The 26,350-nt window shown below is 43.9% G+C and overlaps 2 protein-coding genes across 2 annotated transcripts in view; both read right to left on the reverse strand.

Moving 5' to 3' along the window:
- The window catches only part of PRKAR2A (protein kinase cAMP-dependent type II regulatory subunit alpha), a 78,870-nt gene extending 64,993 nt beyond the window's left edge, over positions 1 to 13,877 (reverse strand). The window contains exon 1 of the mRNA XM_082664534.1: positions 13,436 to 13,877. Coding sequence (XP_082520660.1) covers positions 13,436 to 13,688 — 253 coding nt within the window. The 5' untranslated portion in view covers positions 13,689 to 13,877. The remainder of the gene's footprint in view (positions 1 to 13,435) is intronic.
- A 5,663-nt stretch (positions 13,878 to 19,540) lies between these two features.
- SLC25A20 (solute carrier family 25 member 20) overlaps positions 19,541 to 26,350 on the reverse strand; it is a 31,968-nt gene continuing 25,158 nt past the window's right edge. The window contains exons 5-9 of the mRNA XM_082662764.1: positions 23,011 to 23,128; positions 22,253 to 22,325; positions 21,770 to 21,879; positions 20,807 to 20,931; positions 19,541 to 20,392 (exon numbers count right to left, since the gene is read on the reverse strand). Coding sequence (XP_082518890.1) covers positions 20,330 to 20,392; positions 20,807 to 20,931; positions 21,770 to 21,879; positions 22,253 to 22,325; positions 23,011 to 23,128 — 489 coding nt within the window. The 3' untranslated portion in view covers positions 19,541 to 20,329. The remainder of the gene's footprint in view (positions 20,393 to 20,806; positions 20,932 to 21,769; positions 21,880 to 22,252; positions 22,326 to 23,010; positions 23,129 to 26,350) is intronic.

The following is a 26,350-nucleotide window of genomic DNA, read 5'->3' on the forward strand; positions in this document are numbered from 1 at the left end:
AGTGAAGCTGTCACTGTTTGCAGATGACATGATACTATACATAGAGAATCCTAAAGATGCTACCAGAAAACTACTAGAGCTAATCAATGAATTTGGTAAAGTAGCAGGATACAAAGTTAATGCACAGAAATCTCTGGCATTCCTATACGCTAATGATTAAAAATCTGAAAGTGAAATCAAGAAAACACTCCCATTTACCACTGCAACAAAAAGAATAAAATATCTAGGAATAAACCTACCTAAGGAGACAAAAGCCCTGTATGCAGAAAATTATAAGACACTGATGAAAGAAATTAAAGATGATACAAATAGACGAAGAGATATACCATGTTCTTGGATTGGAAGAATCAACATTGTGAAAATGACTCTACTACCCAAAACAATCTACAGATTCAATGCAATCCCTATCAAACTACCACTGGCATTTTTCACAGAACTAGAACAAAAAATTTCACAATTTGTATGGAAACACAAAAGACCCCGAATAGCCAAAGCAATCTTGAGAACGAAAAACGGAGCTGGAGGAATCAGGCTCCCTGACTTCAGACTATACTACAAAGCTACAGTAATCAAGACAGTATGGTACTGGCACAAAAACAGAAAGATCAATAGAACAGGATAGAAAGCCCAGAGATAAACCCACGCACATATGGTCACCTTATCTTTGATAAAGGAGGCAGGAATGTACAGTGGAGAAAGGACAGCCTCTTCAATAAGTGGTGCTGGGAAAACTGGACAGGTGCATGTAAAAGTATGAGATTAGATCACTCCCTAACACCATACACAAAAATAAGCTCAAAATGGATTAAAGACCTAAATGTAAGGCCAGAAACTATCAAACTCTTAGAGGAAAACATAGGCAGAACACTCTATGACATAAATCACAGCAAGATCCTTTTTGACCCACTTCCTAGAGAAATGGAAATAAAAACAAAAATAAGCAAATGGGACCTAATGAAACTTCAAAGCTTTTGCACAGCAAAGGAAACCATAAACCAGACCGAAAGACAACCCTCAGAATGGGAGAAAATATTTGCAAATGAAGCAACTGACAAAGGATTAATCTCCAAAATTTATAAGCAGCTCATGCAGCTTAATAACAAAAAAACAAACAACCCAATCCAAAAATGGGCAGAAGACCTAAATAGACCTTTCTCCAAAGAAGATATACAGGCTGCCAACAAACACATGAAAGAATGCTCAACATCATTAATCATTAGAGAAATGCAAATCTAAACTACAATGAGATATCATCTCACACCAGTCAGAATGGCCATCATCAAAAAATCTAGAAACAATAAATGCTGGAGAGGGTGTGGAGAAAAGGGAACCCTCTTGCACTGTTGGTGGGAACGTAAATTGATACAGCCACTGTGGAGAACAGTATGGAGGTTCCTTAAAAAACTACAAACAGAACTACTATATGACACAGCAATTCCACTACTGGGCATATACCCTGAGAAAACCATAATTCAAAAAGAGTCATGTACCAAAATGTTCATTGCAGCTCTATTTACAATAGCCCGGAGATGGAAACGACCTAAGTGTCCATTATCGGATGAATGGATAAAGAAGATGTGGCACATATATACAATGGAATATTACTCAGCCATAAAAAGAAACGAACGTGAGCTATTTGTAATGAGGTGGATGGACCTAGAGTCTGTCATACAGAGTGAAGTAAGTCAGAAAGAGAAAGACAAATACCGTATGCTAACACATATATATGGAATTTAAGAAAAAAAAATGTCATGAAGAACCTAGGGGTAAGACAGGAATAAAGACACAGACCTACTAGAGAATGGACTTGAGGATATGGGGAGGGGGAAGGGTAAGCTGTGACAAAGCGAGAGAGTGGCATGGACATATATACATTACCAAACGTAAAATAGCTAGCTAGTGGGAAGCAGCCGCATAGCACAGGGAGATCAGCTCGGTGCTTTGTTACCACCTAGAGGGGTGGGATAGGGAGGGTGGGAGGGAGGGAGATGCAAGAGGGAAGAGATATGGGAACGTATGTATATGTATAACTAATTCACTTTTTTATAAAGCAGAAACTAACACACCATTGTAAAGCAATTATACTCCAATAAAGATATAAAATTAAAAAAAAATCAGGTGTAGTTATATATATTCACAATCAACAATCTGAAGATGAAATTTAAGAAAACAGGCCTTATCTGGCAGAAATGGAAAAGCTGATCCTAAAATTCATAGGGAATTGCAAGGAGTCCTAAAAACCCAAAACAGTCTTGAAAAAGAAGAACAAAATAGTGGTGATGGTTACACAAAATAATGAATGTACTTAATGCTCCTGAACTGTATAGTTTAAAATGGTAACAATGTAAATTTTATATATATTCTACGACAATAAAAAATTCATTATGACATCTATGTGAAGAAATTTTTAAATGCTTACAGCCTTTTCTGTAAAAAATAAATAAGGCAAGAAAAAAATGAGAAGCATTTCAGGCATGAAATAATATGAACAGTATAATGACATAAACTCCAGCCTAGAGTGAAACACTGCTTATGATATGGTCTTGGAAAATCTCTAGGCCTCAGTTTCCTCATCTGTAAAATGGAGATAACTATTATCCCTACCTTAAAAGATCAGGAGGATTCAATGCAATAATGCAAATAAATCACTGAACACTGAGACTAATACAGAATAAAGGGTTAATAAATGCTAGCTGTCCTAATTGCAGAACTGTATTTACGGTTACAATTATGTAAAATTTATGCTCTTTATGTGACGGTCTCCTCCAGCTGATATTCCTTGATCTAGCTGATGGGATACACAGTGTGTACACTTTATAAACAATCAAGCTGCATATTTATGATTTGTATCCCCTTTTGCATATATGTTTTACTTCAGAAAAAGTTTACTTAACTGAAAAAGGTGATTGCACAACATTGTGAATGTACTTAATGCCACTGAACTGTACACTTAAAACGGTTAAAGTGGCAAATTTTACATTATGTATATTTTACCACAATTTTTTAAAAGGAAGAAAAAGGAAAGAAAGCTGATTGTGGTGATGGTGTAGAGAATAGATGGGGCAGAGGAGAGATGAGTGGGAGACCTATGGGATGCTCAGGTGCATCCAGTTAAGAATCAATAAAAACCAAACTCAAGGCAGGGACAGTAGGGAAGGAGAAGATGGGGGAGCCCAGACATTAAATGAGAGAAAGAGAGAGAGAGAAGGAGAAAGTGACTGATTCCTGGGTTTCTTGGTGAAGAAATTAGAAGAAACAGCAGTGTGACAGGTTAACGACATCAGTTTTAGGCTTCATGAGTTTGACAGATGAATGAGAGGTGATGAGCCAACAAGATGAGCATAAATAGTTGCGTGTCTAGTAGACCAAGTTTTGAGCTGTAGTTTTGATTTTGAAAGTTCAGGTTCAAGGCAGTAAAAAAATGCTCAGGAAGAGAATTGCTCACTGAGGGAGAAATGGTAACAAACTAAATTTTGGGGCTCATCAACAAACATTTAAAGGGCAGAAAGGAGGCCAAGTGGTGGATGAAGACTAAGGGGAATAAAGACACAGATGCCAAGGAGGGAGGCAGTTTCAAAGGGGGCTGGTTCAACAGTGTCAAAATCCTGCGGAAAGATCCAGATATGTGAACTGCAGGAATATTATTGTTAAGCAAGTCCCCAAAAAGTTCCACTAATGCAATTTAGACCAACTCCTACTGTTATGTGATATATACTGTGCAATAAAAAATGCTGGGGAAATATCCTAAGGAATCCACTAAACAACTACAAAACTCAAGTTCAGCAAGGCTGCAAGATACAAGGTCAATATTTGAAAAATTAACTGTATTTCTATACACTTGCAATGAGCAATCTGAAAAAGAAATTAAGAAAACAATTCCATTTACAATCACACCAAAAGAAATAAATTACTTAGGAATAAATTTAACAAAGAAGTGCAAAACTTATATTCTGAGAACCACAAAACATTTGTAGTTCTTTTTTTTTGAATTTTATTTCATCTATTTTTTTATACAGCAGGTTCTTATTAGTTATCCATTTTATACATATTAGTATATATATGTCAATATCCCAATTCATCACACCACCACCACCGCCACCCCCGCTGCTTTCCCCCCTTGGTGTCCATATGATTGTTCTCTACATCTGTGTCTCAATTTCTGTCCTGCAAACCAGTTCATCTGTACTATTTTTCTAGACTCCACATATATGCGTTAATATACAATATTTGTTTTTCTCTTTCTGACTTACTTCACTCTGTATGACAGTCTCTAGATTCATCCACGTCTCTACAAATGACCCAATTTCGTTCCTTTTTATGGCTGAGTAATATTCCATCGTATATATACCACATCTTCTTTATCCATTCGTCTGTCGACGGGCATTTAGGTTGCTTCCATGACCTGGCTATTGTAAATAATGCTGCAATGAACATTGGGGTGCATGTGTCTTTTTGAATTATGTTTTTTTCTGGGTAGATGCCCAGTAGTGGGATTGCTGGGTCATATGGTAATACTATTTTTAGTTTTTTAAGGAACTTCCATACTGTTCTCCACAGTGGCTGTATCAATTTACATTCCCACCAACAGTGCAAGAGTGTTCCCTTTTCTCCACACCCTCCCCAGCATTTGTTGTTTGTAGATTTTCTGACGATGCCCATTCTAACTGGTGTGAGGTGATACCTCATTGTAGTTTAGATTTGCATTTCTCTAATAATTAGTGATGTTGAGCAGCTTTTCATGTGCTTCTTGGCCATCTTTATGTCTTCTTTGGAGAAATTTAGGTCTTCTGTCCATTTTGGGATTGGGTTTTTTTTTTTTTTTAATATTGAGCTGCATGAGCAGTTTCTGGAGATTAATCCTTTGTCCGTTGATTTATTTGTAAATATTTTCTCCCATTTCGTCTTGCTGGTAGTTCCCCTTGCTTTGCAAAAGCTTTTAAGTTTCATTAGGTCCCATTTGTTTATTTTTGTTTTTATTTCCATTTCTCTAGGAGGTAGGTCAAAAAGGATCTTGCTCTGATTTATGTCATAGAGCGTTCTTCCTATGTTTTCCTCTAAGAGTTTTATAGTGTCCAGTCTTACATTTAGGTCTCTAATCCATTTTGAGTTTATTTTTGTGTATGGTGTTAGGGAGTGTTCTAATTTCATTCTTTTACATGTAGCTGTCCAGTTTGCCCAGCACCACTTATTGAAGAGACTGTCTTTTCTCCATTTTGTATCCTTGCCTCCTTTGTCATAGATTAGTTGACCATAGCTGCGTGGGTTTATCTCTGGGCTTCCTATCCTGTTCCACTGATCTATGTTTCTGTTTTTGTGCCAGTACCATACTGTCTTGATTACTGTAGCTTTGTAGTATAGTCTGAAGTCAGTAAGTCTGATTCCTCCAGCTTCGTTTTTCGTTCTCAAGACTGCTTTGGCTATTTGGGGTCTTTTGTGTCTCCATACAAATTTTAAGATTTTTTGTTCTAGTTCTGTAAAAAAATGCCAGTGGTAGTTTGATAGGGATTGCATTGAATCTGTAGATTGCTTTGGGTAGTAGAGTCATTTTCACAATATTGATTCTTCCAATCCAAGAACGTGGTATATCTATCCATTTGTTTGTATCATCTTTAATCTCTTTCATCAGTGTCTTACAATTTTCTGCATACAGGTCTTTTGTCCCCCTAGGTAGGTTTATTCCTAGGTATTTTATTCTTTTTGTTGCAATGGTAAATGGGAGTGTTTCCTTAGTTTCTATTTCAGACTTTACTTTTCATCCTTAGTGCATAGGAATGCAAGAGATTTCTGTGCATTAATTTTGTATCCTGCAGCTTTACCAAATTCATTGATTACCTCTAGTAGTTTTCTGTTGGCATCTTTAGGATTCTCTATGTATAGTATCATGACATCTGCAAACAGTTTTACTTCTTCTTTTCCAATTTGTATTCCTTTTATTTCTCTATTTTCTCTAATTGCCATGGCTAGGACTTCCAAAACTATGTTGAATAATAGTGGTGAGGCTTCCCTGGTGGCGCAGTGGTTGAGAGTCCACCTGCCGATGCAGGGGACACAGGTTTGTGCCCTGGTCCAGGAAGATCCCACATGCCATGGAGCGGCTGGGCCCGTGAGCCATGGCCGCTGAGCCTGCGCGTCCGGAGCCTGTGCTCCACAACGGGAGAGGCCACAACAGCGAGCAGCCCGCGTACCGCAAAACAACAACAACAACAAATAGTGGTGAGAGTGGACATTCTTGTCTTGTTCCTGATCTTAGAGGAAATGCTTTCAGTTTTTCACCAATGAGAATGATGTTTGTTGTGGGTTTGTCATATATGGCCTTTATTATGTTGAGGTAGGCTCCCTCTATGCCCACTTTCTGGAGAGTTTTTGTCATAAATGGGTGTTGAATTTTGTCAAAAGCGTTTTCTGCATCTATTGAGATGATCATATGGTTTTTATTCTTCAGTTTGTTAATATGGTGTATCACATTGATTGCCATATACTGAAGACTCCTTGCATCCCTGGGATAAATCCCACTTGATCATAGTGTATGATCCTTTTAATGTGTTGTTGGATTCTGTTTGCTAGTATTTTGTTGAGGATTTTTGCATCTATATTCATCAGTGATATTGGTCTGTAATTTTCTTTTTTTGTAGTATCTTTGTCCGGTTTTGGTATCAGGGTGATGGTGGCCTCACAGAATGAATTTGGAAGTGCTCCTTCCTCTGCAATTTTTTGGAAGAGTTTGAGAAGGATGAGTGTTAGCTCTTCTCTAAATGTTTGATAGAATTCACCTGTGAAGTCATCTGGTTCTGGACTTTTGTTTGGAGATTGTAAGATTTTTAATCACAGTTTCAATTTCATTACTTGTGATTGGCCTGTTCATATTTTCTGTTTCTTTCTGGTTCAGTCTTGGAAGGCTATACCTTTCTAAAAATTTGTCCAATCTTCCAGGTTGTCCATTTTATTGGCATGGAGTTGCTTGTAGTAGTCTCTTACGATGCTTTGTACTTCTGCGGTGTCTGTTTAACTTCTCCTTTTTCATTCTTAATTTTATTGTTTTGAGTCCTCTCCCTCTTTTTCTTGATGAGTCTGGCTAATGGTTTATCAATTTTGTTTATCTTCTCAAAGAACCAGCTGTTACTTTTATTGATCTTTGCTATTGTTTTCTTTGTTTCTATTTCATTTATTTCTGCTCTGATCTGTATGATTTCTTTTCTTCTACTAACTTTGGGTTTTGTTTGTTCTTCTTTCTCTAGTTCCTTCAGGTGTAAGGTTAGATTGTTTATTTGAGATTTCTTGTTTCTTGAGGTAGGTTTGTATTGCTATAAACTTCCCTCTTAGAACTGATTTTGCTGCATCCCATAGGTTTTGGATCGTCGTGTTTTCATTGTCATTTGTCTCTAGGTATTTTTTGATTTCCTCTTTGATTTCTTCAATGATCTCTTGGTTATTTAGTTATGAATTGTTTGTGGTTTTTACGTCTTTCTTCCCTGTAATTGATTTCTAATCTCATAGCGTTGTGGTCAGAAAAGACGCTTGATACGATTTCAATTTTCTTAAATTTACTGAGGCTTGATTTGTGACCCAAGATGTGAGATCTATCCTGGAGAATGTTCTGTGTGCACTTGAGAAGAAAGTGTAATCTGCTGATTTTGGATGGAATGTCCTATAAATATCAGTTAAATCTATCTGGTCTATTGTGTCATTTAAAGCTTGTATTTCCTTATTAAGTTTATGTGTGGATGATCTTTCCATTGGTGTAAGTGAGGTGTTAAAATCCCCCACTATTATCATGTTACTGTCGATTTTCTCTTTTAGAGGTGTTAGCAGTTGCCTTATGTATTGAGGTGCTCCTATGTTGGGTGCATATATATTTATAATTGTTATTTCTTCTTCTTGGATTGATCCCTTGATCATTATGTAGTGTCCTTCCTTGTCTCTTGTAACATTCTTTATTTTAAAGCCTATTTTATCTGATATGAGTATTGCTACTCCAGCTTTCTTTTGATTTCCATTTGCATGGAATATCTTTTTCCATCCCCTCACTTTCAGTCTGTATGTGTCCCTAGTTCTGAAGTGGGTCTCTTGTAGACAGCAAATATATGGGTCTTGTTTTTGTATCCATTCAGCGAGCCTGTGTCTTTTGGTTGGAGCATTTAATCCATTCAAGTTTAAGGTAATTATCGATATGTATGTTCCTATTACCAATTTCTTAATCGTTTTGGGTTTGTTTTTGTAGGTCCTTTTCTTCTCTTGTGTTTCTCACTTAGAGAAGTTCCTTTAGCATTTGCTGTAGAGCTGGTTTGATGGTGCTGAATTCTCTTAGCTTTTGCTTGTCTGTAAAGCTTTTGATTTCTCCATCAAATCTGAATGAGATCCTTGCTGGGTAGAGTAATCTTGGTTGTAGGTTCTTCCCTTTCATCACTTTAAATATGTCATGCAGCTCCCTTCTGGCTTGTAGAGTTTCTGCTGAGAAATCAGCTGTTTACCTTATGGGAGTTCCCTTGTATGTTATTTGTCATTTTTCCCTTGCTGCTTTCAATAATTTTTCTTTGTCTTTAATTTTTGCCAATTTGATTACTATGTGTCTCGGCATGTTTCTCCTTGGGTTTATCCTGTATGGGACTCTCTGCGCTTCCTGGACTTGGGTGGCTATTTCCTTTCCCATGTTAGGGAAGTTTTCGACTATAATCTCTTCAAATATTTTCTCAGGTCTTTTCTCTCTCTCCTCCTCCTGGGACTCCTATATGTGAATGTTGTTGCATTTAATGTTGTCTCAGAGGTCTCTTAGGCTGTCTTCATTTCTTTTCATTCTTTTTTCTATTCTGTTCTGCAGCAGTGAATTCCACCATACTGTCTTCCAGGTAGGTCACTTATCCGTTCTTCTGCCTCAGTTATTCTGCTATTGATTCCTTCTAGTGTATTTTTCATTTCAGTTATTGTACCGTTCCTCTCTGTTTGTTTGTTCTTTAATTCTTCTAGGTCTTTGTTAAACATTTCTTGCATCTTCTCAATCTTCGCCTCCATTCTTTTTCTGAGGTCCTGGATCATCTTCACTATCATTATTCTGAATTCTTTTTCTGGAAGGTTGCCAATCTCCACTTCATTTAGTTGTTTTTCTGGTGTTTTATCTTGTTCCTTCATCTGGTACATAGCCCTCTGCCTTTTCATCTTGTCTGTCTTTCTGTGAATGTGGTTTTTGTTCCACAGGCTGCAGGACTGTTCTTCTTTCTTTTGCTGTCTGCCCTCTAGTGGATGAAGCTATCTAAGAGGCTTGTGCAAGTTTCCTGATGGGAGGGACTGGTGGTGGGTAGAGCTGGCTGTTGCGCTGGTGTGCAGAGCTCAGTAAAACTTTAATCCGCTTGTCTGCTGATGGGTGGAGCTGGGTTCCCTCATTGTTGGTGGTTTGGCCTGAGGCGACCCAACACTAGAGTCTACCTGGGCTCTTTGGTGGGGCTAATGGCGGACTCTGGGAGGGCTCACGCCAAGGAGTACTTCCCAGAACTTCTACTGCCAGTGTCCTTGTCCTCATGGTGAGACACAGACCCCCGCCCCCTGCCTCTGCAGGAGACCCTCCAACACTAGCAGGTAGGTCTGGTTCAGTCTCCTATGGGGTCACTGCTCCTTCTCCTGGGTCTCAATGTGCACACTACTTTGTGTGTGTCCTGCAAGAGTTGAGTCTCTGTTTCCCCCAGTCCTGTCGAAGTCCTGCAATCAAATCCCACTAGCCTTCAAAGGCTGATTCTCTAGGAATTCCTCCTCCCTTTGCCGGACCCCCAGGTTGGGAAGCCTGACATTGGGCTCAGAACCTTCACTCCAGTCGGTTGCCTTCTGTGGTATAAGTGTTCTCCCATTTGTGAGTCACCCACCCAGCAGTTATGGATTTGATTTTATTGTGATTGCACCCCTCCTATGGTCTCATTGTGGCTTCTCCTTTGTCTTTGGATGTGGGGTATCTTTTTTGGTGAATTCCAGTGTCTTCCTATCGATGAGCGTTCAGTAGTTAGTTGTGGCTCCGGTGCTCTCGCAAGAGGGAGTGAGAGCACGTCCTTCTACTCCACCATATTGAACCAATCAAACATTTGTAGTTCTTTAATTTAGAAATTAAAGAAGATCTAAATAAATGGGAAGACATCCCATACTCATAGATCAGAAGACTTAACGTTGTAAAAAGGCAATACTCTCCAAATTAATCTACAAATTCGAAGGAATTTCTGTCAAAATCCCAGATGGCCTCTTTGCAGAAATCGACAAACTAATCCTAAAATTCATATGGAACTGCAAATAGCCAAAACAACTTTGAAAAAGAACAAAGTTGGAGAATTCACATTTCCTGATTCCAAAACTACCACAAATCTACAGTAATCAAACAGTGTAGTACTGGCATACAGACAGATATATAGATCAATGGAATAGAACCACGAGTTCAAAACAGGCTCTCACATTTACAGTCAATTGATTTTCAACAATAGTACCAAGACAATTAAATGGGGAAGGAATAGTCTTTTTATTTTAATTTTTTGTTTTTTTTGGCTGTGTTGGGTCTTCGTTGCTGCGTGCGGGCTTTCTCTAGTTGCAGTGAGCGGGGGCTACTCTTTAGTTGCAGTGCACGGGCTTCTCATCGTGGTGGCTTCTCTTGTTGCAGGGTACAGGCTCTAGGCGTGCAGGCTTCAGTAGTTGGAGCACGCGGGCCCTAGAGCACAGGGACTTCGGTAGTTGCAGCATGTGGTCTCTAGAGTGCACAGGCTTCAGCAGTCGAGGCACATAGGCTCCGTAGTTGTGGCTCGCGGTCTTAGAGCGCAGGCTCACTAGCTATGGTGCACAGGCTTAGCTGCTCCAAGGCATGTGGAATCTTTCAGGACCAGGGATCAAACCCGTTTCCCCTGCACTAGCAGGCAGATTGTTAACCACTGCGCCACCAGGGAAGTCCACCAAGAATAGTCTTTTTAATAAGTGGTGCTGGAACAACTGGATATCCACATATAAAAGAATGAAGTGGAACTTCCCTGGTGGTCCATTGGTAAAGAACCCTCCTTCCAATGCAGGGGACACGAGTTTGATCCCTGGTCAGGGAACTAAAATCCCACATTCCACAGGGCAACTACTGAGCTCACACGCCTCAACTAGAGAGCCCCTGTGCAGCAAACTACAGAGCCCACGCACTCTGGAGCCCCCGCACAACAACTACAGAGCCCACACGCTCTGGAGCCCGCACACCACAACTGAAGAGAGAAAACCCGCACACCACAACTGAAGAGAGAAAACCCGCGTGCCACAACTAGAGAGCCTGCACGCTGCAAGTACTGAGCCCACGTGATCTAGAGCCCGCGCACCACGACTAGAGAGAAGCCCGCACACTGCAATGATAGATCCTGCATGCTGCAACGAAGATCCCGTGTGCCACAACTAAGACCCAACACAGCCAAATAAATTAATTTATATTAAAAAAATGTAAAACAACCCACTAAATGACAGAAAATATTTTAAAGTCATATATCTGTTAAAGGATTTGTTTAGAATATACAGAGAACACTTACAACTTAATAATAAAAACACAAATAAACCAATTAAAAAATAGACAAAGGCTCAGAATAGACATTTCTTCAAAGAACATACACAAATGACCGACAAACACATGGAAAGATGCTCAACATCATTATGGAACTGCAAAGCAAAACTACAGTGAGGTACTATAATACTTCCTACCCACTAGGCTGGCTATCATAATAAAGATAATGAGTGTTGACAAGGATGGGGAGGAATTAGAACCCTCAAGTTTTCTTTATTTTTTTCATAATAGTCATCCTCATGGGTGTGAAGTGGTATCTCACTGTGCGCCATGTATTTTTAAGTTATTATCTGTAAATAGAAGTTCACCTTGTGTTGATTTCTATAATATACTTAGCACAGTCACTGAAGAGATATAAACAAACAAAAAATTTAAATACCAATAAAATAAAGCATAGGGTTACAAAGATTTAAGTCAATTCAACTTTGAAAAAGATATTAAAGAGGACAAAGAATGAAGACATAACATAAAGCTTGTAAACTCTGTTTTACTCATCTGGGACTAATAGCTAAACTACTAATGTTTTGTGTACATAAAAATTGTTGCAAAGCAAGTTACAGCTTTGTGATTTATTGTTATGACAGTGAAATTGTTGAGATTGTTGTGAGATTGTTGTCACGAACCCTATTTTAAAGATAAGTAAATTTGAAATCAAACAGGTTCCACAGCTTGTCTTAGACCACAAAGCAATTCTGTGACAGAGAGTTGGAAAATAATTTCTGATTTCCAGGTTTAAGGTGAAAAACTCATAATTTAATGTGCATTAAGTCAAGGGAAACATGATAGAGAAATCTCCACTCTTAGCATGAATAAACTTAGGGAAGTTATCCAGAACACTGAAGCTTACAACGTCCAACAGCGATGACCAATAATTAACTCTCTGCCAGCCTAACTTGAATGTGGATTCAACTCAGAACTAGGTTGTTAGGTTTTTTTCAGTATGATCCAATAACACTAACACTCTAACTTTGCCTCTCAAATGTTTTCATTGTTTTGTTAAATTTTGGCTGTTCAAAAGTAGGGTAATTCTATTAAATTGACAAAGCCTGTGTTGAAGCAATCACGGAAAATGGAAATGCTTTTTGACTATCTTGCTTAACTCAGATGTACAAGTGTTACTTGTCTTCTTTCCTACACCCCATATGCGAGAAAAAGTTATTGTTTACCCTCACCGAATTTGATCCAATCATTTTAGCCAAATTAAAAAATATATATATAAATATATATATATATATATATACACTCAGGGTCAACATTAAGAAATGCATACTCAAGTATTCAAGGGTGAAATACTGGGATATGCTTTAAAATTCTTCAGCAAAGGAGAAAAAAAAAGGTACAAATGAAACATTTGTGACAGATATTCCAACTGTGTAATGTGGGTATTGGCATATAGAAGGTTCATTTCACTTTTCCTATTTTTGTCTATGCTTAAAGTTTTTCACAATAACTTTTCACAAAATGAATTCTTTCCAAAGTTACCGTCCTGGTTAGGAAATACGAATCAGTGGATGTGAATGTTCTCTTCGGAACGAAACTGCATTTAGGATCTCCAGCCGAGGCTAGGTGGCCGTGGGCTCCACGCCCCTCGGGCCCCGCGCCAGGACGCGGGCCGAAAGCGCGCACGTTTCCCTCGAGCTGAACCTCACAACTCGCTCTGTGCGCTCTAGAGCTCGCAGGACCGCCGAGCTCAATTTGGAAGTGGCCCACGCCGCGCTCACGCCGGCGGCTGAGGGAATCCGGACAAACTCCTCTCGAGGGCTCCAAGGTCCCACGGCCCAGTGTTGCGGGCCTGGCCCCCAGCAGCCCCTCCTAGGTCTCTAGAGACCCTCGGCACCGCTCCCTCCGTGCCCCCCACCGAGAACCGCGGCCCAGCCCTCCGCCTACCGTCCAAGTCCTCTTCGTCCTCCGACTCGCTGTCCGCGATCGCATCGGCGACAAGGCCAGCGCCGGGCTCTAGACCCTGGGAGCCGGAAGGAGGGGCGGCGGGCGGGGTGGAGGCTCTGGAGCGGGCCTCGCGCAGGCGGGTGAAGTAGTCCACCGCGAAGTCGACAAGGTCGGGCGGCTGCTGCCGCAACACCTCCACGGTGTAGCCCTGCAGCAGCTCTGTGAGCCCGGGAGGGATCTGGATGTGGCTCATGCCGGCGGCGGCAGGCGGGACCCAGCCGCCGGCGGCCACCGCCTGGACGCTCCCTCACGCCGGACTCTCGCCCCGCGCCCGCGAGGTCCCCTCACGCGCGACCCGGGTCGGGTCTTCCTCGCGCCACGCCGCCCTTTGTCCGGGTCTGCGTTTCAGGGCCGCACCACCCTACACTGCTCCGGCTGGCCTGGTGCCGCCGCCGCTGTCACTAGGCAGCCGCCGCCGCCTCGGGCACAGACGAGCGGGAGAGCTGGATGGGCGGGGCAGGAGCCCAGGTTGTGACGCACGCGGCCGCGGGCGTGCGCGCTCTCGCCGAGCGCCGGCCCTCAGTGCGCGTGCGCCAGTGGGCCGGCCGCCAGCCAGGCTGCCCGGGCAGTCTCCAGTCCAGGGGCAGGAAATGAGTGGTCTACCCGCTAAGCGGCGTCGTTACTGCCTCTCACCTTTCATTTCTAATTTCAATACACTCTAAGATCCAACCGTTTGTCAGCCCTTACTAGGCTCCAGGGACACAGCTGAGAGCCAGATGCAAGCATGCACATTACCACCCCGGTGTGGTTCTGGCTATGGTGGAAAACAAGAGGGCCCACTTTAGGGGGGGGACATTCAAGCTGACTCCGAGGCCTGGGTAGGATCTAACCACAGGAAGATCTGGAGGAGAGCCATGTGGGCATAGAGGACAGCAAGAGCAAAGGCATGGTAAAGTCAGAACCACCCTGACCGCTGGGAGGCATAGTGGCATGACCATAGGACCCTCAGAAGTCCGGCAGGAGGTCGTTGAGATGTCAAAGGAGGAAGCCCTTGTAGGTAGTAGGAGTTTCAGTGATATAGTAATTTGGGAGCCAAAGGCAGATAAATAAGCCTGGAAGAACTCAGTAGGCCAAACATGTTCCTTGAGAAAAGGGAATAAACGCCCAGGGCAGGAATGACCACTGTGCCTGTTTCTCCTCTTGAGCATTCCCACCAGGATTCCCAGGACTAGGTCTGCACACCCCTACTCTCCCCATACTTCACCCTGGGCCCTGGGCCAGCATTGCTTGATGGTGTTGAGCAGACCACAAGGCACTGTTAATCCTTTGCCCCTGGGAGAGGGCATAGGCAAACTGGAGAGGCCATGCTATTTCCCAAGCTGCCCCTTCACCCACACCAGATTGGAAGGGAATAGAAAAAGGTGGAAACCTTCCTGGTATGTCCATACCATAGCCTAGGTACTGACCAAAGGCCCAGTAGGCATAGGACAAAGTCCTCCATGTCTTTGCTGGGCCCAGCCATAAAGTGACTAGAGGTAGCCTTGGGAACCTGTAAGGCATTTGGGATGGTTAAGCTCCACCTGGTAATTAACCAGTATTAATTAAAATCCCCACTTGGACCTCTCATATTGACTTGGCACACAACCAGGAGTTCAGTGCTTCTGGGAACTGAGCTTCTAGAAAGAGGAATACCCGATCCCCACTGATGCAGAAGCCACCCAAGCTCTAGGCCAGGTAAGCCTGTGATTCTAAACAGCAGTGTCTCCCTAAACAAGTTTCTTGACTCCTGGGAGGAGTCCTGGACCATCAACTCTGTTAGGGAAGGGGTAGTGTCCAACTTGTTCCCTGCTGGGTCCTTACTGCACAGTCTTGGAGAAGATTTACTGAATGAATGAATGAATGAATGATAACTTTCCACACAGCAAGAAGAGCCAGTGAAACTGCTCTCCTGACCTCAGGCTCAGAACTAGGATCCTTTGCTTCAAAGCTATGCTTCTGATCTCAGAATATGAAGACTTCACTAAGTACAAGCAATGAGGAGCTGGAGGGACAGAGTACCTCAATTCTTCTCTGCTCGTGGGTAGACTGACCCTTCCAAGTTTTCCAGGAGTCAGCCCATACCCAGGAAACCTGGATGGGACTCCCACTGCACTGCCACACCTGGGGATCTGACCCACTTCAAGCAGTCCTACCACTAACCCTTTGGAAAGGCAAATTCGCAACTCCACTCTCTAGTTTGCCCATTTGTCAGGCTTTACATGTTTGACAGAGGGGCAGGCACCTGTACAGCTAGGACTCTAACTTCAGTTGCAAAATAGGATAGGAGGAGGCTACTCCAGGACTGACAACAGAGCTGGCTGCAGGCAGGTTCTCCCCGTCACTCCAAGGAACCCCTGACAGCCTCTGCCAGAAGGTTGCTCCTCGTGACTTGTTCTCAGATACCCCACAGCTTGGCCATCCATCCATCTAGCAAACATGGCATTCAAAGGCATCCTTAGGCCTGGAGGAAATGAGGGCCATTGAAATCAGGAACCCCATAGCTGCTCCTTACCTGTCTCCAAGACCAGCCTCAAAGTAAGGATGGAGAGCCAGCCTCCAGGTCCAACTTGACTCCCCTCCCCTTGTACCTGGTCCCCAGAGCAGGGATCTATCTCTGCTCCTTCTGGGAAACCCTTCAATAGCAAGGGGAGTTCCAAGGGCCTTCATGAATGCCCAGTTGAGCTGGCAAAAGAATACAGCCCTGGAACAAGACAGAATACGAGGGGCCTGAGCCCCCATCTTCTACCCTTACCCTTCTAGGACCACCTTCATTCAAGCCTGTTCAGCTGCACCACTGGGGGTTACCACGGCAACCAAACCCACAGGCAGCCAGTAACTGGGAAACAGCTGCCAACAGCAAGTAATGGTGGGTAGAAAAGGTCAAGAGCAGAGACCCTCAAAAGCAAGAGAAATACAGCATCCATGGTAGAGAAAAGGAGGCCCTAGAGCCCTGACAGGCGCTCAGCCTACCCCAGTCCTACTCACTACCCAGCATGTAGTCATCATCTTGCACAGACTGCCACACCACCAACCTCAGGCAGACATGGACACGATGGGGCCAGTTCTCAGAAGTGTTCACAACTATGCTGAGTAACACAGGTGGGGCACATGTCTAGTCCAACAGCAGTAAGTCTGGTGAAAATGAACGTGGGTAGGGTACCAACTGCTATTTCCAATGAAACAGTTGTTTCATGTACTCTTTTTTATTTTTTTTAAGATTCTTTTCCCATATAGGCCATTACAGAGTATTGAGTAGAGTTCCCTGTGCTATACAGCAGGTTCTTATTAGTTATCTATTTTATATATAGTAGTGTGTATATGTTAGTCTCAATCTCCCAATTTATTCCTCCCCCTCCCCGTTTCATGTACTCTTGACAGGTTTATTATTTAAAAGGTTTTTTTCCTCTCCTTCCAGGAAGAAGGTAGATGCCCATACTCCCCCAGACTTCTCTGGAAGACAGCCTGCTCTTGGCCCAGGCCCCCTGGTTTACACACTTTCTGTCCTCTGATGCCCTCTACCTACGTGGGGGACTCAGCTTCAGCAGGAACACCTCCCTCTTCTCTGCCCAAAGGGGCTGCTTCTCTATGCCCCTCCAGTCCCCCACCCATCTCCTGGGACTTGTTGGTCATCTGACCACCTCTACATGCCAGCTCCCTGGTCCAGTCCTACCAGGATGTTTATTATGTACCACCATCAGTTTCTATTTTGCCTTAGAAACGTCCATTAGCCTCTAGTGGACAGGGGGGAGTGGGGAAGTGGGCTATATTTCCTTTGCCCTAACCCAAGCTGTATTTCAGCCTTCATAATGCCGCCCCCATGAGGCCACTGCCTTTGGTCCAGTTATTTTAACAAGCGTCCATGCTCAAGGGAGCAGTTAATTCCTGGGCTGCCTATTTCTGCACCTAAGAGCTAGCCCCTCCCTGGGACACCGTCCTGAGAAAGTGTCAGTCTCTGCAGTGGACCTAGCGTCTGCCTCTAGACATCTCAGGGCAAGAACAGAACCTGGGAAGCAAGGGAGAGCCTGGCTGGAGAGCTACAGGCCTGCATGCTGACTAGAGCAAAGAAAGCAGAAAAAGGAGCACTCAGCGAGCACTTGGCCCTGGGGCCTTCCCAGTGCCTGTTGGGACTCTGTGTGCCACCCCTAGCCTGACTCACAGGCCAGCTGCCTGGGCTTTGACCCTACAGTACAGACAGGCCTCTTGGAGTTTAGATCAAGCAGTCTGAGGACAGCCTCTGATAGCATCACAAGCCTTTCTTCAGGCCTGTGGACACCCAGACACTACTCTATTGTCCACACTCTGTTATCAATTTGCCAATGATCTTGGTAGATCAGTTTACCCTGTCTGAGCTTTGGCTTCCACATCTGAAAATGGGGGTATAAATCACTACCCATTAAACACTGAGTTACATGGGGTAAAGAGATGAGAATGAATCCATGAAGCGGCTGGAAAACGAATAAGGGGTTCTAGCCTCAAAAGAATTGTGGTGAAAGAACTGTGGGTAGAGATGCCATGACCTTACAGCAGAAATGGTGCTACTATTGCTTCTAATAGGTTAAAACAACCTGCCCTCTGTCCTTTACCTTTGACGCGATCATACTCTTCTTTGTGCCTGGATGAGGCTGTTATCACTGGCTGGTTGTTTTAACAATCACTGGCTTCTACTTAAGGCTGCCTGTGACAGTCCGAGAAATTGCTTGGGAGGGCCCCAATCTCCCCTACCCATACCCCCAGTCAGGGAGAGAAGAGATATATCAGGAACAGGTGGCATTTCAAAGTGCATCATAAACAGAAAGTGCCAGCCAGGAGGGAGTTACTCACCATCTGCTCTGCTCCCTTCACAAATATGCCTCCAGGCACTTCCTTATTTGACTTAACATCTATTGAATACCCAAAGGAGTAGAAGAATTTACCACCACTAATATCAAGGAATCCAAATATTCCATTTTAAAATGGAAGCTGTTTCAAAGGGTAAATTATCCAGAAGCAGAGACTGTAAAAGTGATCCTGAGCCATGGGAATGGCTGGCATTTGGTTAGAATGCAAATGCACTCAGAGGAGCTCCTGGGAAAAGGCCGAGGTTTCAGGACTGTCTCAAGGACTGGGCAGTGCCTAGAAGAGCTCCAGGAGACACATATGTGGCCATCTCCAAATCAGTGAGAGATTAAACAAAGATATCCTGCAGCATGAGAGGGGAAAAGCATAACACTGAATTAATCTTCCCAGGCAGAGTGCACACAATTTTCATCCCTAAAATTGTTATTTTTTTACTTGACCATCATCCAGAAATATCTTCCCAGAAATAAATTCTCCTTCCTTAAACCACCAAATCTTCAGCTTCCAGCCAGCTTGGCCACACCCACTCCCAGATGGGGGTGGGTCCCTTCCCCTCTCACCCATTTACACTGAGTGACAGCTCTAAAGCCAAAGTCCAAGGATCTCTGTGCAGCTGCAGTGAGGCGGGAAGTGCCAGAACTGTGACTGCCAGATGGAACAACACCAGAGAAGCCCAGCTCTGGCAGCCTCTCCCTCCCCCGGCCAAGGACAGACTAGCTTGTGACTCTCCATTATGACTCCCTCACCTCCTCCAGCTGCACCTGGTCATCATCATCAGCCTGATTAGTAATTCCAGACATCAGATCACACAGTGACCCCAAAGTACATATGAAAACTCAGGATTGCTTTTGGCCTTTTAGAACAATTGACTCTCCATCCGTTAGCTAAGACACCCATGGCTGAGGGCAGAGAGGTGAAGAAATGAAGGGATGGGCTTCAGGCTCGACCCTGTGGGGGTCTGCATGCCAGGCTTGCACTGAGAGCTATGGGAACAGTTACCAATCACGTTGCCCCATCCCACCCCACCCCACCTCACCCTCCAGCAGCTGGAGCTGGGGCAGTCAGGGAAGGCTGGGCTGGCCAAAACTTGCTCCTCTTTCTCTTGCTAGAACCCCTGCCTGAAGAACCAGGGAAGGATACTGGATCCCTAACAGCCTCCACCAAGGCCACAGAGGCTGCTCGCTGAAATGACCCAGAATCAAAAGAAAAAAATTTCACACAATGCAAAAATTAGAAACAATATTTATTATTTCCTGTTAAAATAGGGTGCTCTCATGAGAAAAGAGTGTGCAAAAAGAGCCTTCCTACACCCTGGGCTTTCTCACTTATCCTAGCAAGCTGGGACTGTCGGTTCAAAATTCTCCTCCTCACCGTGTAGGAGGGAAAGCTCTCCACCTACTCCTGGAAATTAGGCTACTCTAGTTTTAATTTTGATTACTTGCATGCATTAAAAAAAAAAAAAAAACCTGACTGTTAACAGGCTATCTATCCCTAGGCACATTTGCTCAGTCCACTTGGGCAGACAGATGTGGGCCTCAAGTCCACATTCCCATGTGCAGGCCAGGATTAGATGATACCCTGGAAATCTGGTGAGTGTTCCTGGCTAGGGATCAAAGAAGGCCCCAGTTCCTGGTCAGATGGCTGAAAACATGCATAGTGTCTCCAGTGAGAGGCTGAGATTCCCTCTTTCTCAAGGAGTATTTTGGGTGTAGTAGGGCCAGTGATCAACTAGTAGACAGCATTCTGGCCACAGACAGTATCTGGTCTAGAAGCTACTTACTCCATCTCCAAATCCTCATGAGTTCCCTTAAATTGACTAGAGTGGATTCAAGTTGCAAAATGGCAAATTATACCAGGAAGAGGATGTCATTAAGACAATGGTCTCAACCATTGAGTCCGTGCACAGAGCTCACATCCCACCATGCCCCTCCCCTCACACTTCAGGACAGCCTAGTCCTGCCCACTGTTCCTCCTCGATGACAGCTTCCAGCATCCTGAAGCCTTGAGCAGCCTTCAGCCTCACAAGTTGGGCATGGCCCAATTAAGGAACTTCATGGCAACTTCAAAGCCAAGGAAACAGGCCTGAGAAGGGGTTGGAAGGAAGAGAAAAGCCAACAGGAGTTGTGACTATTCACAGAGACCCCAGCACTGTGCTTGACTGGCCCTGTCAGGACCAAAACCCCTTGCTAATCTCCCACCTCAGGTCACAGAATCAAGCTATGCTTTCTCATTCCTAAAAGGGAAAGAAAATGCATGTCCCCAAACTGCCCACTTCTGATGGTCAGGCCAGGAAATCAAAGCTCCTCATCTCAGAGGATCACAAAGGCAAATCTTCCTGACAGTTTCAGGAAAGGGAACAAATAAGGAGGCTCTGACTGAGGGTGGGATTTGGAAAAACTGAGCCCCCAATTCAATCCCAGAAGCAAGCAAAAGTCAGCCCACCTGCACCCTGCTCTGAGCCCCAAAGGGAAAGCACAGCCCCTGCCAGTCACTCACCGCATTGGCTGGGAAGGCTCGGATCATCACTGCATTGAACCCCTTATACAAGGATGTGATTCCTTCATTCCGGATCAGCTCCCTCAGCACATCTCTGAAGCCATTAGGATATTTCCCAGGAGGTGCTGTGGGCAGAAAGCAACTGTTAAGGCTTCAGGAAGCTTCCTGACCTGACCATGGTGACCTACATGGGGACAATATTGTAGTCAAGTCTTCCTGCAGGGCCACAGCACCAGCGAGAGGACACTTTGCAGGTCATCTGGGACCAGTCCACAGACAACACAGTTCACCTTGGGACAAACAAATACAAATGTCTGGATTACTGGTGCCAAGGGAGTGGAGAAGGGAATGAAGAATGAAACAGTCCTTCTGCTCATGTGAGGGAAGGAAGGTTGATTTGACTTCTTCTCTACTATTTTTCTTTTTTTGGGCCACGCTGCACGGCATGTGGGATCTTAGTTCCCTGACCAGGGACTGAACGTGTGCCCCCTGCAGTGGAAGCGAGGAGTCTTAACCACTGGACTGCCAGGGAAGTTCTTCTCTCACTTATTTTATGCTTAGGCTGACAAGAAAATGAGTCTAGGGGCTTCCCTGGTGGCGCAGTGGTTGAGAGTCCGCCTGCCGATGCAGGGGACACGGGTTCGTGCCCCGGTCCGGGAGGATCCCACATGCCGCAGAGCAGCTAGGCCCGTGAGCCATGGCCGCTGAGCCTGCGTGTCCGGAGCCTGTGCTCCACAACGGGAGAGGCCACAGCAGTGAGAGGCCCGCGTACTGCAAAAAAAAAAGAAAATGAGTCTAGCATTCCTAGAACACAAATGACTGCAAGGGAGAATGTTGGCCAGAGAGATGCTGAGTGCTACTGTGGAGATTGAGTATCCCTAGGGCCTTAAGAACTCTGTACCACAGGGGCAACCAGTTCTGGGACCCACTCCAACCCCATCTACCCTACTCTCCTTTACTAACCAGTCTGGAAGCGGGACTTGAGCACGTCTGGAGGGATTGCCACAGCCCAGTTGAAGATCCCTGCGATGCCCCCAGCCACCAGGATCCGAGGCACGCTGAGCTCATTGACACTGCAGAATACCAAACAGCCCCAGTCAGACAAAGGCTGTGACAGTGGTGTTCAGACCATCCCTCCTGTGCAGACAGGGCAGCCACAGAGAGGGAGAAACTGGCTGGAGGGAGGAGGTCCAAGGCCAAAGCTCCTGTGACATGGTAGCTGCCACTCGTTGAAGGAGGTTTCATGCACTTGTTTCAAACACTTCCTCCACCAGGTGAGGCACAGGGTAAAGGGTATTAGTTTTAGCTGGGCCTCAGCAGCAACAATAGGGAAGTGGACATGGAGACAGAAGCAAGTCCCACTTCTGCCTTCAGATCCACTAACAGGAAATGGCAACCTACCCATGATTGGGCAAAGTGGCTTCTAAGTTCTTCTGTTCTCCTCACCTCTTTTCCTCTGGAGTTAAGATATTTTTCAGCCATTCATATGTCATGAAATACATCCCACTGGCTGGAACATCTGTTAGTGGCAATAAAGAGGTAAATTAAATGATATAAAAATTCTCGCAGATTTCCTGATCTTAGAAGGACCAAGCTTGGCTTTGGACCCTTGAAGGTTTCCTGAGAAGCTCCTCAGCAGCACTTCCTATTTGCAATCATCACTTTGCAGTGACCAGATGCTGCTCTGGGGCGAGCACTGGTGTGAGTGAGCGCTAACATGCACAACATTATTTCATCTTCAAAGGCCCTCTGAGTGGTCCACACTAATATGCCCACTCCAAGCAGTTATAAACGAGCTAACATCTGGCCTTCCCCCAAGCTGTCATCTCAGGACAAGGGTTGAGCTGTCTCTGCCTCTTCTATTGCCACCCCAATAGGACATGCCTCTCAAGCCAAAAAGAGCTCCACTGCTCCTAAGTCATTCTTTCTTCCCACTCATCCCTCCAGTCACGATTTCCACTTGCTACTCCCCTCCGACTGCCAAGCTCATGATTTCCATCCTTGACGGCCAGCCTATCAGAAGGATGGAGGGTCCCCCCATCCTCATGTGTGTCCATGCTGGCCAGAGGTAAGATGGCCTAAAACCAGGACACACAGTGCCAGCCCTGTCAGAGCTGTGGCATGTATGGTGCCAAGGCTCGTCGGGAGATCCAGGCAAGACCCTCTGTGGCAAATCACCTCAGATGGAGGGCCTCAAAGGTTACCTCGCATGAGGGTGAGCACAGTCCCCTTGTAGATGCCTCGGATCCCAGCCTCCTTGTATAGCTTCTTTACACAGTCCAAGGCACCAGTATACTTGGTCTCCCCTGAAGAAGCTTGAATCTGAGAGGGAGGAAAGAGTCATCAAGTCAGCAACAGCAACATCAAAGTCAACAAACCTAGCAGGTTACAGAAGATTACATAGTGAGTGTGGGAGTGGTCATTATGCATTAGACCAATGAAATAATATAACTATCATTGTCAAATCGATAGTTATTTAGAAGCTACAATATTGGTGGAAGTTACTATGAAATAAGGCTAGATGAATATATGACAAAATATAAACAAATTGACTAGAAAAAAAAATCAACAGAGGAGATGGAAAATACGTTGAAAAATAAGTTCCCAAATACAAGAGCATTCCCGATAAAGCTAGTTGGAAAAATAAAAAATAAAAAAAGCTAGTTGGCAGTCTAGAAGGGAGGAGACAAATACTTCAGTCAATCACTTATTCCTTCAACAAATATCCATTGACTACTAAATCCACTCCAAGCTCTAACTGATCATGAAGCTTGGTTAAAAGAAGGTGAACTGGAAATTGTATTCAGAGCTCTAAATGCCTGGATAGAGGTCCTGTGTAGAGCCAGGGGAGGGCAAAGGAGAGGCCCCCTATCCTAGTCTCTGGGCTCCAGGGCCTAAGAGCCAAGAGCCTGAGGGCAGGCAGGAGGTATCCCACAAAAGATCTGAGAGAAAGACAGCCCCATGTAGGATCCACAGCAAGTACAGAGTCAAGAGGAATCCGAACACACAAGGGCATCAACCAAAGAGTAGTTAAAGCTGGAAAGAGAGTTCAGATTTAATAGTTCCAAGGAGAAATACTTACAAAATAAATATATAAATCCAATAAATTTTTGTACATACAAACAATAACTAGTTGAAAAATAATGGAAAAGAATCCCATTCTAATAGCAATAAAGAATTATACTCCAGGGCTTCCCTGGTGGCACAGTGGTTGAGAGTCCGCCTGCCGATGCAGGGGACACGGGTTCGTGCTCCGGTCTGGGAAGATCCCACATGCTGCGGAGCGGCTAGGCCCGAGAGCCATGGCCGCTGAGCTTGCGCGTCGGAGTCTGTGCTCCGCAACGGGAGAGGCCACAACAGTGAGAGGCCGGCGAACCGCAAAAAAATAAAAAAATAAATAAATAAATAAATCAAGTTTTCTTGAAGGGGCACCTGCACCTAATCCAGAACTCTCCATAATGCTAGAAATATGACAGTCCATGTTCATTGGTCTAATATTGCATATTTAGGTGAAATATTCCTTACTGTGCAACCTCTCGGTATTTTTTATTAGGTACCTAATAACTTCAATGAGTACAAGATAAATAATTGCGTGGACTCAAGAGTTTTAAAGGCTGTTCTTTAAAGTGAGTGCCTACCTTCATGAAATCTGCAATGTCTTAAACTAGCTCTTTTTATAGAGCTTGGCTTGTACTGGAGAAGAAATCAAGTCTATGAGATTCCCAAGAGCAAAAACGTGGCCTTGTTGATCATGATATCTCTAGCCCCTTGCCAGGAATATAGTAGGTATGACTAGAAATTTATTAGTTAAATTAAGGTAGAAAAATCAATTCATAGTCAACTTTCAAGTAGCAAAACTTGAATACGCTAGATAGTACACAATGTCTCCTAAACTGATTTACATGTCTAAACTCAAGTTAAGCATTCCTTTAAATACATTGATCTGTGTTCCTCTGATAAAGTTACAGAAATACTTCTTCCAGTTTCTGTTTTTCCAATGAAATCACAGGAGGTGTGACTTGTTTAAGGAATAAAGAATGTTCTTAGGAAAAGAAAAAAAAAGCAATAAAATATATGTGCATCAAGCAATAGGATTTGCATAAATAAAACTCTAAAACCTTTCCAAGGGACATAAAAGAAGAGGTAAATAAAAAGAGAGTCATAGTTCTGTTAGGAAAAGTTTTCAATCAGGAAGATGTCAATTTTTCTAAAAATAATAAATTTAAGACAATGTCAACTGAGTATCAATGTTTTTTTTTTTTTTAAATATAACTTCCCCAGATGATCCCAGCACATGTGAGCCTGGTGTATCTGAGGAATGGCACAGAGGCCCACGTTATCAGAGGATGTTGGAGCTGACTCACAGTGACCTGGGGGGCCAAAGAGGACTGGGCATGGAATTGACATATTAACAGAATTTTCTCACTTATGTGTGGTATAGACTGTAAGCAGGGAAACAAGTGAGGAGGCCCTCACAGTCATCCAGGCCAGTGCTGAAGGTGACCTGGAGCAATGTAGTTGCAATGGAGGTGATGGGACAGGATAGATTTGTGATATTTTGAAAGCCAGCTTAACTGTTCAACAAATAGGATATGTACAGTGAGATAAAGTGTACAATCTAGGAGAACTCCTGGGTTTTAGGGCTGAACAACTAGATAGATGGTATTGCCACCAACCGAGCTACAGAAGGTTGTAGATAAAGCAGGTATTGAGGAAGACCAGGAGTTCAGTTTTGCACATGGTGACTCTGAGGTGCCTACTAGCATCCAACGGAAATGTTGGATAAACTAGTCCAGAGTTCAGGAAAAGTCTGAGTTGGAGACATAAACTGGAAAATCATTATTATACAGATGGTGTCTAAAACTCATGAGACAAGAAGAAATCATCAACAAGATGAGTGTAATATGACTGAGCCTTGTGCACATGAACATTAAAAGATTGAGAAGATGAGGATAAACCAACAACGGACATAGAAAAGGAGCAGCCAAGTAGGTAGGAGGAAAGTCAGGAGAGAAGCCAAGTGAAGATAGATCTTCAAGGAAGATGGGGGACCAGCTGAGTCCAATTCTGTTTATGGATCAAGATGGATCAATGTCCAGGCCCAAGAACTGAACATTGGATTTAGTGTAAAAGTCACTGGTGGGACATCTCTGGTGGTCCAGTGGTTAAGAATCTGCCTTCCAGTGCAGGGGACGTGGGTTCGATCCCTGGTTGGGGAACTAAGATCCCACATGCCACGGGGCAACTAAGGCCACCTGCTGCAACTAGAAAGAAGCCCATGTGCCATAACAAAGAGCCCGCACACTGCAACTAAGACCCGACGCAGCCAATAATAAATTAATTAAAAAATTTTTTAAAAAAAGGTCACTGGTGATCTTGACAAAAGTACTTTTGTTGGAGTTGTGAGGCAAAAGCCAGTCTGATATGCGTTTGACAATTAGAGAAGGGGGACTAGAGACAAAGAGTAGGAAAAAAACAGAAAACTTTTTCAAAGAATTTTGATGTAAAGGGGAGCAAAGACAGGAAGCACAGAAATAGATGTGG

This window comes from Grampus griseus (genome assembly GCF_964374135.1).
Source record: "Grampus griseus genome assembly, chromosome: 10".
Lineage (NCBI taxonomy): Eukaryota > Metazoa > Chordata > Mammalia > Artiodactyla > Delphinidae > Grampus > Grampus griseus.